A 12,070-nucleotide genomic window follows, 5' to 3' on the forward strand; every position below is an offset into this window, starting at 1 on the left:
CTGTGAGGGTACAACGACTTCCACAGCACACGGCCCTGCAGCTGTTGTTATTAAGAAGATTTGTCACTTGTCTCTGAAGGAAGATCTTCACAAGCTGTGTTTCTTTGGACCTACAATTAAGACAAAATTGGAAAAGCGGGGACTTCTTAAAAACGTCCTGCCAAGCTTCAGCATGGCAGAAACTCTCCATAGCTGCCCAGAGGTGTCTCTAGGGAAGATTTTTACCAGGTTTTTTAGGAGCCACAAAAAACAAGTTCAGCCATTTTCTAAACTACAAAGTCAGATTGCATGTGTTTCCAGAACGGTCTTGTTACATAAATGTGGTCTGTTGGTGCTTTTGGAGAATTATCATCTTTACCGTGTAAAGGTGTAAAATGGAGCATCACTGTGTCACTTCATGGCAAACTATGCAAGTACTAATTTCACTCTAGCATGTAGCTCATGTACAGGCAGCCTTTTCCAACAAAATTGTCTCCTTTGTCTTAAATGTGTTATAATTCTGGAAGCTGGGTCTTTAATTGCTGTGTTCATGGGACTGCACTTCTAATACTATAAAAGCTATCAGGCTGTACGCATACAGCCTTTCACCATATGAGTGGAGAATCTGGTTTGTCTTCCTCATGTGTGTGGTGTCCTTTGCAGAAGCTATGTGGCATTAAGCGTGTTTTAAGGAAGAACTGTTTTTTGTTGATTTCTTTCGTTTTCTTTTTATTGAGTTATTTGAAATTAATAAGCTGACATTTTTTTGACCCTTGTGGCTTCTTTTTCTCTCAGGCTGGCCTTACAGGTCCTCTGCAGAAGGAAGAGTTGCAGCTGGGAGTGGATGCTGCTAACAGGGCAGCGCAACAGTATCAGCAAAGTAAGGATCAGCAGAAATTATTGCAGCAAAGTGACCATGAGTGTCATCAAAAGGATGAGACAGCACAATATTTAGGTCTATGTGGGGATACGTGAGGTCTCTCTCAAGCTGTTATGAATTTTCTTGAAGTACTTCACAGCTGCCAAGAACATTAAAGAGAGGCAGTTGCCCTGTTTATTTGTAGTGTATTTTATCCTTCTCTTAAAATACTGCTGGAGATAAGAGCATATAATTTGAAATACTAAGAATTATGGAGCTTTTGCGTCCACCTTGAATAACATCTTTTTCTAGGATGCTTACGTGATTTTTTTTGTGCTGTGGAGCTGTGAAGGAAATCTGGATTGCTCCATGAGGTGTGAAAGCTAGGTTACCGGCTGACCATTGACGCAAACCTTGCTTGGTTTGAGCTACAGAACCTTTAAGTGTTTCTGAATATCAGGTAGCAAATAAAATGCAGATCATAATGGCTGTTTATTTTTGATGGATGCTTCTGACACCATGCATAACTCTCTTCTCCAGGAAAAAAAAAAAAAAAAAAAAAAAAAAATGTTCAGTTCTGGCTGTGCAGGAGCAACTAGTTCAATTTGTAATAGGTAGAAAGGAGTCTGCTCGAGATCTGGGGAGAGGAGTTTTAGAACACAAGAGGAAAATAGTGAATGCCTAATACCTAGGAGGCTACCTTCAACATACCTTAGTTGTTCAGCATGGAGCTCAGCGTTTGTTTACTTGTGTTATTTTAAAGTTGGCCACTGCTACCCACTATAGAGTGCTTGTTACTGCCTCAGGCAGGAGAGACGCGGGGTAGATGTGGGCAGGAAGAAAAAGTTGCTACTACTCATCCATCCAAAAACTTGCAATTAGAAGGCTTCTTACTATCAGAAGACTGAAACTGTGAAACAGTCCTTTGATAACGAGCAAAAAGGTGTATTGGTTTTAAACATGAGCTTTATTTTAAAGAAGGCATTATGTATTTTGGTTGCCTGCAGTAATGGGAGACTAATTGGGGAAGCATGGATCGGAAAGCTTCGCTCATTTCCTGCAACTAAGGGAATTATCCCTTTTCTTGTTAGCTATCTGATTATTGAGTAGAATAAAAGCGTTCTTGTTACTGGGGACTCGACTGTCTACCTTCCTCATTCTTTATGCTACCTCTTTGAACTTCTAGGGCTGGCAGCAGTAGCCAGAATTAATTCTGCAATTCGAATGGGTGATGCTGAGAAGACTGTGGCAGAACTGATGAATCCAGAGGCCCAGTTACCAGAGGTTTATGTATTTGCTGCAGACCTTTACCAAAGGGAGCTGGCCACCTTGCAGCAGCAGAGCCCTGAAGTAAGGACCATGTTCTCTCTTATTTCTGGAAGCTGGTGTGGATCACTGGGTCTACCTTGTCTGTTTTGTTCAATATCTCTCTGCAACAAACCTGTCTTGAATCTTCTTAGAACTGCTTTGGTGTTCAGTCTGTTCTGACGTGAAGTTTAATCCCTGAATCTTGAGCTACTTGGCCCTGTAAGATTCTACTTCAATCTTTTACTTGGTGTTCTACCTTTCTTTATGGTTCTCATCTTTCTGCTTCTGTGTCATAAAGGTTGTCCCTTTGCTTTCTTACATGTCTGTTCTGACAACTGTTCTGTGTTGTGTGCAACAATAGGTTGTAAAGAACGCATGGAATTAATTTGTTGTCCTCTTCTGTTGCAGGGTAACCTCACCCATCCAGAATTATCTGTTGCTGTAGAGATGCTGTCTTCTGTGGCCCTGATTAATAGGGCTTTGGATTCAGGGGATGTGAATACAGTGTGGAAACAGCTGAGCAGTCCTGTCACAGGGCTTACAAACATTGAGGATGAGAACTCTCAGAGGTGGATATTTCAAGAAGTCATGTCTGTCCTTGATGTTGTTTACATTCTGTGACTTCCTGAACCTTTTTTCCCCACTTCACATTCTTTCTGCGTTATTTCTTATGGTATTGATCGAATCTCTGTTGGCTCTCCCATCTTGTTTTTGCGATTACTGTTCTTACTGGTCTGATTTCTGTGCTGTCTCTCAACGCTTTCTCACCGATTTCACATTAAAGCCGTGTTGTGATGCCATTAGGTTGTTGCTGGTACTACGCCAGCTCACCCACCACGTTCTTTGCCCTGGACTCTCGTTCAGTGTTACAGTGCTTTTGTCTATTTGACAATTTTGCCTGTTTTGATGTGTCTCTTTGGACTGTTTCACATTTGGGCTGACCATCCTGCACGCAGCCTTTGCTCTTTCTTTTCTTCCTCTCTTTCACATTTGTTCTAGTTTCAACCCTTGTGTTACCTCTTACACTTTGTACAATTTTTGTGTTGTGTGTCCCTGGCCAGCTTGTTGCAATGTGATATATGTTGGTTTTGTTCTTTGACAGATACATCGATGATTTGATGAAGCTGAAAGCTCAAGCACGTGCAGAAGGAAATGAATTCATCACATGGAATGATATCCAGTCATGTGTTGATCGTGTGAACATAGCTGTGCATGAAGAACATGAAAGTAAGTTTTTCTGCTTGTTCATGCTAGGCTGATCCCAGCTCATAAGGAGTGATAAAACGAGGTGTATGTCGATGCACAAAGTTACTGTTTGACTTGTAGTTGTGTCATACATCAGATATCTAAGATGATCTTAGTTATGAGCAGGACTTGGTGGTCTGTAGTACAAAAGGCTTTGACAGCAGGACCGCTAATGGCGATCAGGCAGTCAGGAGTGTTCATGGCATTGAAATCAGTATCTCCAAACACGTGGTTAGTCCTTCTAATGCAAATTTGAACCACTTTTGGCTGACAAAATGCATTGTCTGCTGTCAGTGCCTAGGATTAGTCTAGAACACTTTCTAATTTTGCTTCAATCCCTCAAATTTAATGAAAACTAATATTAGCAAAATCACTGAATTAATTTTAGCCTAGTCTTGGAGTACTCCGTCCTCCTTCCTAATTTGTTGTATTCAGTAGAAGTTACTTTTCTTAAAGTCTGTTCTCTCTTTGGCTGCAATCTCTGCTCCTTTCAGGTTTTCCTCTTCTCCCTTTGTGGTTCTTCTAGTTCTGCATTGTTTTTAATTTCTGTTTTTTAGTAGTGTTATGTTGCTAAGTGTCTTTTAGCAGTGGAAATGATGAAAACTTCAGTAAAACAGAAAATTGGAGTAATTCTTCTTTCTCTCTAGGACATTATTAGTTGAATTAAAATCCACAGTAGAGATAGAGGAGTCCTTGAAAACAGCACAATTAAGCAAACCTATTCTTAGGTAGGTCCTTGTGAGGTTCTCTGTCAGGTGGTTTAATTTTTACTAATTTTTTTTCAGTTTCGTTAAGGGATCATTGTTTTTGGCTATGACCAGTGCTGAAACCTCCTGCATATGGCAGGTAGCATGACGTTTACTTCCAAGCCATCTTTGTAATGTTTAGCTCAAAGCCTTGCATCGTAAGACAGAAGAGATTTGTCACAAATGTGGAGGTGATGATGAAGTTTATATTGTACACTGAGACAAACAGGTGTCTTCTACCACTTCTTGTTGTGTAGTTGAGTTGTGTTCCACCTTGAAAAGAGCTTATACTCTAGAGAGGGTTACATTTTAATTTGGAGCCTGCTATCTCGATTAACTTTGTTTCCTGGATCTCCAAATAGACATTGGGTTTCCTGTTCGGGTCAGGTGAGCAGATTTGTTGAAACCACACAAACACACACCGAGATGCTAGCTTCATGTATCTCTTCTGTGTAAGAGGTCACAGCAGAAGTCTGAAAGTTTGTGTAGTCCCAATACCCTTTCTTATAATGCTTCTTATACTGTAAAAAAAGGTGCAGAAAATCCTGTAATGAGATAAGTTGTTCTCATGAGGAATTTCTTAATTAGTTGGTCTGCTTCATATCTGCCCTTATGCAAGGACACCTTTTATCTCCTGAACAAGTTAAATGAGTCTGAGAAGGTCCTCAAGGCATACAAGCATAGAGTTTTTAATTTCCCTTATCCTTGTAAATAGTTTCAAATTAAAAAAAGCTGTCTAGTGAGGAACTGGAACATACTGCTGTTCCATGGAGTAGTCTTGCCATGCCCGTATTGGCAATCTAGTCAGAGACAATTACTGCTTAGATTCTGTGCCCTTTCCTAAGTCTAACAGTTACCGTATCTGCTTTTTGACAGAAACCATGCCACTATTTTAGTGATCCTAGTCCTTGCAGTGTCCTCCACTACATTTTTTCACTTATCTCTAATCAATCCAAATACTACCTCTTCCCTAAGAAGTTCTGGTTTTCATGTGAACTTTTGTTTTGTATTCTTTCCTGCCTAGAAAAGTCACAGTCTCCAGATACATCAACTGAAATTGGAAATCCCCACGCTGATCTCCTTACTTGCTTTTATCTAAAAGATCTTGTTCTGCACTGGTCAAACCAGATTTTAATTGATCTTTCTTTAGGCAGGGAACTGAACCAGATGACTTTAGGGTCCATCTCAACGTAAGCTATTTTGTGGTTTGCAGGAGATGGTTGCTGTATGTAGGGCCATGTGTGAGGTAGACTCTGCATTTAGCGAACTATATTTTTGTTTGTTTTTATTTAGCTGAATGGTGAATTTTACTGTGCTTGAATAGCATCCACATCTCTGATAATACGGCTAATACTACATATGTTCAATAAAAGTTTTCTAAAATATGAAGAGACTGTATTTTTAAATGGTATTCCATGCAAATCTTTAGCTTCATGTGATTTCTTTCTAGAGTAGCCAGAACTTTGGAAAACCATAACCTATGAACTCTGGCCATTTGGTCTTTGATAATTCTCTCCTAGTGGCTCTGAGCTGGATGTCTGAGGACTCAGTTCTGTCCCTGCCTGTAGTCTCCCTGATTTTATTAAATTTTTTTTTATTGCAATGCTCAGGCATTATGATTACTATTAAGATGGAGAAAGTCTTACTTTCTTTATGGGTAAATAACATTTTCTGTTAAACATATTGCAGTTCTCAGCTGATACTTGGTTTAGGAAGGGCTAACTGCATTTTTCTTCTGAAACAATGCTTATGATTATTGTTGACCAGAAATGGAACTTTGTATTTCTCCCACTACATCTTTGTCCCTAGGGATTTTGGCAATTGGTCTTATCAATGAAGCTCTGGATGAAGGGGACAGCAAAAAGACTATTCAAGCCTTGCAGATTCCTGCAGCAAAATTGGAGGGTGTAGCCCCAAAGGTAGCACAGCATTACCAGGATACACTACTTCGAGCCAAGCGAGAGAAAGCACAGGTGAGTGCAATTAAATGCACCTCTTGAAAAATCTTTACGTCTGTGTAACTGGCTTGTTACTGGTCCTCAAAGCAGGGAATCAAAACTGGAAGTGGAGAGCTGGGCATTCTGCATACCATCAACTGATCTTACCCAATGAGTTTGAATCTTTCTATACTAGAGAAAGATTTGCAGCCAGACCGTATTAATCTTCATGAACTGCAGAGATGGGTACAAGGATATTAACTGCACGAGATGACTTTTTACAGCTAATCCCAGGTCCAGAATGAGATACATATATTTGTGCTAAGAAATAATATGCCTCATCTGTTTCTGCAGGGACACCACATTCATTCTAGGAGTTCTGAACTTCTGACTGTTTCCTGCAAGCTTAAGTTGGGGTTTTTTTGTATTTTATTGTTATTGTAGTTGTAGGCATAATTTTATATGGTAAAAAGAAAGTTCCTGGAAGTGAAAAATCTGTGATAAGTTAGAAAAAAGAAATGAAGCAAAATACATGCTACTAGCAAAACATACTGATTCCTGTTGTTTACCCAGTGACGCTTACATTGGTAATGATTTTTTTGAGCCTTAGTTGTCTGTCTTATTAGCTGGGAACTTCTACCTACTTGTACATAGTTGCCGCTTTCACTAACTGAATGTGAAGATGAAGATGGGGAGAGGAAGAGCAAGTCTCATCTTCCAGGTTTAGGAGAGAGGATGAGAGTGCGCGTGTTTGAGTAGTGTGGGCGGGATACTGATATTTTTACTTTTTTTATTCTCATCTATTTACAGAGTAGCAGACATCTGCTTTCAGTGGTTTGAGGGTGGTTTGTGGGTTTTTGTGTGCTGTGGAGCTCATTGCTCTAATACTAACGCAAAATTTTGCATAATTGTGTTGACAGGATAGCAGTAGCTGAAAACTGTATGAGTTTCTGATGAAAATCATTAAGCAGCTTCCCCCCAAGGGCCCTGAAAGGGTTAATGTTCATCAGGAACCCATTTTGTGCTGAAGCATTTCCTCCCGCTGAGTCAGAATGAAATAATGAACTCTTTTTAGTGTGCGCTTAAGCTTGTGCCAGCCCATGCTGGTAACTTCTGAGCTGGCGTGAAATGGCCTTATTTAGGCATATGTTCATCTTGGGGCTGCTCCCGGCAGCGTGGCAGCACTGTCAGGGATCGAGAGATTGTATTATAAAGTAACGTTGTGGGGAAAATAGTCACTATCTGAAGTCAGCTGTTACTGACTAGTGATTTCCATACTTCGGGGCTGAGAGGGATTGTAGTTCACCACAAGATGTTGTTCAGTTGCTTATGTGAATGGGGAGTGCTGTATGATGCAAATTTCTTCGTGTGGTGAGTAGAGAGAGGAAAAAAACAGTAAATCCTGTAGTATGTTTTGCTGTGTGTGCCTTCCAGAAAGCCTGGAATGGTAAATCTGTAGAAAAGCACGGGATGGTTTCAGTACTCTTGGGGTTGACTTCTGGTGGAGATTGCAGTAGAGGAAATTTTCTTTGATTATTCTCCCCCACTTAGAAAACACAGTTTTGCTGTTGCTGTTACTTTTGTGGGACTGATGAAACCTGCCCATGAGAGGCACATTGGCCTCCTGAATGAGATCCATTAAACGTGCCACTTGACCCTCCCAAATAGTGGGAAAAATGTGGAGGGCATGTAAGGAAATGTTCATTTTCAGCCTGGCCCTAAAGCTCTCGAACACTGTAAATAGTGGGTCTTTTGTGCGGCGTGTTTATTATTCCATACCAAAAGTAAATGTTTCCTGTGTTGCCTTTGTGCAACCGGAGTTGTCGGAGGGGTGGCAGTTGCGTCTTACCATTTCTTTCAGTAGCTACCTACAGGAAGCAACAGTGGGTGGGGAGAAGCTGTGCTTGGCAACTGCTGGGTCATTGTTCTTTATGTATATTTTTGGACTTGCTAAACACTTGTCTACTTTCCTCTTCTCAAATTTCCGTGTGTAACGATAGTTGATTGATTTTCTTCAAATCCCAGCCAAAATAACAGGACACTGTATGAGTGCTGCTCCTTGACGAGCAATCTGTTAAAACAAAGACTTAAAATCAGTTTTGCCTGCTGTGTGTACACCCAGCCCAGTATGAACGATGCTTTTTGGTTTGCTGGGTTGTACGGGCCTGTGAACTTCCCTGGGCAGACACAAGAACAGCCTGATGTGACATTCGTTACCTGAGAGTTTTTAGCTTCTGCACACAGATGTGCATCAGCAGGTTTTTGTTCTCTTTGTAGCCGCGTTCTCTCGAAGGATTAACTTGTGTTCCTAGAAAGTCGTGTCCTCTTAGCAAGTCCAGCTTTAGGACTAACTGGTACCAAGTCCCTGGCCTTGTGTTCTCTTTGCTTATCAGAGTGACTCCCATTGACAGAATTTCTTCTTCGTTCCGTTTTCTGGAAAGAGTTTTTGACTGGGGGGAGGTACCGAGCCTGGTAATGCCATAGTAGTCTGCAAATCACCAGTGCACATGCTGTCCTTGTCTTGGAGTCAGTTAGAAAGACCAAAATGCTTCTTATTCCCTCTGATACGGAAAATCACTGTATAGTCCGTTGTTGAGTATGGGTTATTCTACTTTGCAAAAATAGCGATACTTTTCTCCTCATGCTGTGTATATTTTTCTCATCATATTCTCTTCAGGACACACAGGATGAAACAGCTGTGCTTTGGCTAGATGAAATTCAGGATGGGATTCATAGGGCTAACAAGGACACAGAGGAGTCGGAGAGATGTAAGTATTGTCACACCGTGTTGCAATTAATCCCCATTATCAACTAAATACTGGTTACTTAAGGAAAGGTTGGGAGCCTGAAATGTCATGTAAATGTGGCAAAGGGAATCCAACGCACTTATGTGCTTCTAGGGTAGTAATTTTTCTTTGAAGAGTGAGTGTCAGATTCTTCAAATATTAATTTCTTATCTTTGGGGAGGTTATGCCATTTTTGCAGTTTTGTGTGTGACCATATTACTTCATTGGGCAAATCTCTTCTCAAATTGTTTGTCATTTGCAACTGATGGTGCGTGCCTGTGGGTGGTTAGTTAGCTATGAGAACGTTCACATGCAGAATTTAAATGGTGTTTTCCAGTGTGCATTATCTTTTGTTTGTGTGGCACGCTGTCTTGTCTGGGTGCTATTATTTCTAGACTAGCTTGCACGTTTTTCAAATGCAGACAATAATGCACATCAATACTCACCTTTGCTCCTTAGCGTGCTTTGCGGATGGACTGGCTCACCCATCATTACATCCCAGTTTATATAATGATGTCATTTCTGTCTCCAGAAACAACGAAGTAATTGCTACTCTTTGCTTAACTTGAGGTTTTTTGGTTTGTTTTTGTGCGGGGTTTTGGTGTGTAGTGTTGGGTTTTTTTGTTGTTGTTCCTGACAGAAGCTTTCTGTTCAAGAAAACACGAGGGTTTTTAAAGTAGTCTGATATATTCTAATGGCCTGTTTTCTGCATATGCTGTTTGTTTGCTTGGTACTGCATGCTTCAGAGAGCTTGTTTTTATATACTTTTAAAATACGATATTGTTCTCTTTGCATGTATTCTACATCTCTAATTTTCTGTTACATTCAACATTTACACCTGCTTGCTTTGCTTGATTTGTACAGTATTAGTAAACTGATTGTTTTCTCTCTTTATATTCACGTTATATTTTTCTTGATTCTGTTTCTTCATCTCTGGTGTGCTGATAAAATGTCTTACTTCCCACTTTCAAAACTTTTTAATTTGACATTAGGCTGATGCTTAGAGTTAGTCAAAGATGCACAGTCAGTCCCCTCTGATTTTGCTTTGAACAGACAACCATACTGGAAACTGAAAAGTTTCATCTGAGTCTGGAATCTGGTGCCTTCTGAAACAGGCTGTCCAAAGAGACTACAGAATCTCTGTCCTTTGAAATTTTCCAAACTCTGTCAAAGTCCTGAAGCTAGCGCAGCTTTGGGAAAGGGATTGGACTAGATTGCCCTCCAACATGAGTTCTTAATGAATCTGTGTATCAGATATGCAGAGTTTCTGGCATGGTTAACTCCTCTTGTCCTTTCTCTGTTTGTGCACAAGTGAGCTTGCTTTTAAATTCATGCCTTGTCCATTTGTATTCTTCATCTGTAGCTGTTTTAGAAGAGACAAAAATCAACAAGTTCACAAAAAGCTTTCTTCCAAAAGACACGATGCGTTTGTGTCGGAGCCCGTTTCAGTTGTTTTTAACGACATTATTTGGTCAGAGAATTGCCTTGTCAACTGCCTTAAAAAAAAAATAAAAATGCGAGGGAGTAGGTCAGAGCTTTACCTGCCCGTCTTACTGTCTGTTCCCAGCAGTACCAGTGCCATTTTTTCACCATTTTCCTACCCACTGCGCACTTTGGCAAAGCAGCAGCTTGAATGTCATGCCAAGGAACATTGGCCAAAAGCAGGATTAATGTATGTGCCCTTAAACCTGAATAAGATCTTCAGACACCCTTATCTGTCCATGTATGAACACACATTTTTGCCGTCTTACCCAGTGCTGAAAGTGACTGTATTTTGTGTTTGCTCTGTCAGTGCGACTCCTGTGCTTTGTGAACGTGTCTAGTTGAGTTGCATTTCTGGAGTAGCCCTGCAATGATATGTTGCTGTTGTTCTCTTCCTCTGCCCCCTGTCTTTCCCCAGTCAGGTTTCTGACTTGGTTGCAAACTTCTCCATACTTCTTTTTCACTAGGGATGGATGGTACTAGTTGTTGAAAAGGCCACTTTTGAGTTGTGACTGTCCCTGCCAGAGGGAACTGCCTTAAGGAATGTCAGAGGAGAGCTAAAATTTATTGAGAAATATTGGTGGTAAATCAGCACCACAGGGGGACTTGGGGCACACAAGTGATGTGTTGTCAGGTGCAGTACCACCTGTGGCTGGACACTCCATACTGGATAGGCCTTTATACTGCAAGTTGTCTGATGTTTTTTATTTATATTTTGTATTTATAGACACTTAAATGTTTGTGTATGTACACACAGAGGAACTGTAAGTGTGTGTTCCTGTTGCCTTGCTCTGTTCTGTCATTTTGTGTTTGCTGTGAATTACTGAGCCCCTGAATGCCAAGATAACCTGCTTCCTTATGTTATTAAAGTCTCCTTAGGAATTCTGGCCATTAACGAAGCAGTAGACCATGGTGTTGTTAGCCAGACCCTGAGTGCCTTGCGTTCACCTGATGTTGGGCTGTATGGAGTCACTCCAGAATGTGCCGAGACGTATCAGCGAGAGCTGTCAGAAGTCAAGAGAAGAAAAATGGCAGCAGGTAAACCTCAAGTAGCTAACTGTTAGTGAAATAAATTCAGGATTATTGCATGTGGAATCAGTACCGGAGGTAAAAAAAGCCTCTGGGGAGGAGTCTTGTGTTACAGGTGGCAATTGTGGATGCTTTGTGAACTAAGGCTTTAAAAAAAGTGAATAGTAGAACATTCTCTGCTTGTAGAATGTGTTGTGTTTAGGTAGTTCTTGCATGACATCATTAGGGGCTTGGAAACAACATTCCTCCTCTTGCTTAGAGAAAGGAGTATCTGTATGTGTGGATTTCCTAGTTGTAACGTTTGTTTGTGGGAAAGATAAGACGCTTGTGTGGTTTGGAGACTTACACTGCAGTTTCTGCTCTTAGGGGGCAACGGCAGTGAATGGGTGAAACACTGGGTGAGAGGAGGCTATCATTATTATCATAACCTGCGGACCAAAGAGGGAGGATGGGATGAACCAGCGGAATTTGTGCAAAATGATACACAGCTGTCACGGGAGGAGATACAGGTAGGGTAGATAATACATGCTCTTTCTCTGAAAAGTTGATGTTCCTGTCGTTCCTATCCTTAATGCAGCTCTGAGAGAATGCCTCAATGTTAGTCATGTTAACAAGCTTAGTAACTCATTACACTGGGCATCATCAGATTGTGCACGTCAAAACTCCTTGTCCCAATTAGAAAAATTTGTCCTGTTGGTA

The 12,070-nt window shown here is 40.8% G+C and overlaps 1 protein-coding gene across 2 annotated transcripts in view; it reads left to right on the plus strand.

Moving 5' to 3' along the window:
- IQGAP1 (IQ motif containing GTPase activating protein 1) overlaps positions 1-12,070 on the plus strand; it is an 80,718-nt gene that overhangs the window by 35,535 nt on the left and 33,113 nt on the right. For both annotated transcript variants that reach the window (XM_055817874.1, XM_055817884.1), the window contains exons 11-18: positions 775-859; positions 2,025-2,188; positions 2,555-2,715; positions 3,249-3,373; positions 5,947-6,110; positions 8,752-8,842; positions 11,213-11,380; positions 11,738-11,880. In XM_055817874.1, the coding sequence (XP_055673849.1) occupies positions 775-859; positions 2,025-2,188; positions 2,555-2,715; positions 3,249-3,373; positions 5,947-6,110; positions 8,752-8,842; positions 11,213-11,380; positions 11,738-11,880 (1,101 nt within the window). The remainder of the gene's footprint in view (positions 1-774; positions 860-2,024; positions 2,189-2,554; positions 2,716-3,248; positions 3,374-5,946; positions 6,111-8,751; positions 8,843-11,212; positions 11,381-11,737; positions 11,881-12,070) is intronic.

This window comes from Falco peregrinus, chromosome 1, assembly GCF_023634155.1.
Source record: "Falco peregrinus isolate bFalPer1 chromosome 1, bFalPer1.pri, whole genome shotgun sequence".
NCBI lineage: Eukaryota > Metazoa > Chordata > Aves > Falconiformes > Falconidae > Falco > Falco peregrinus.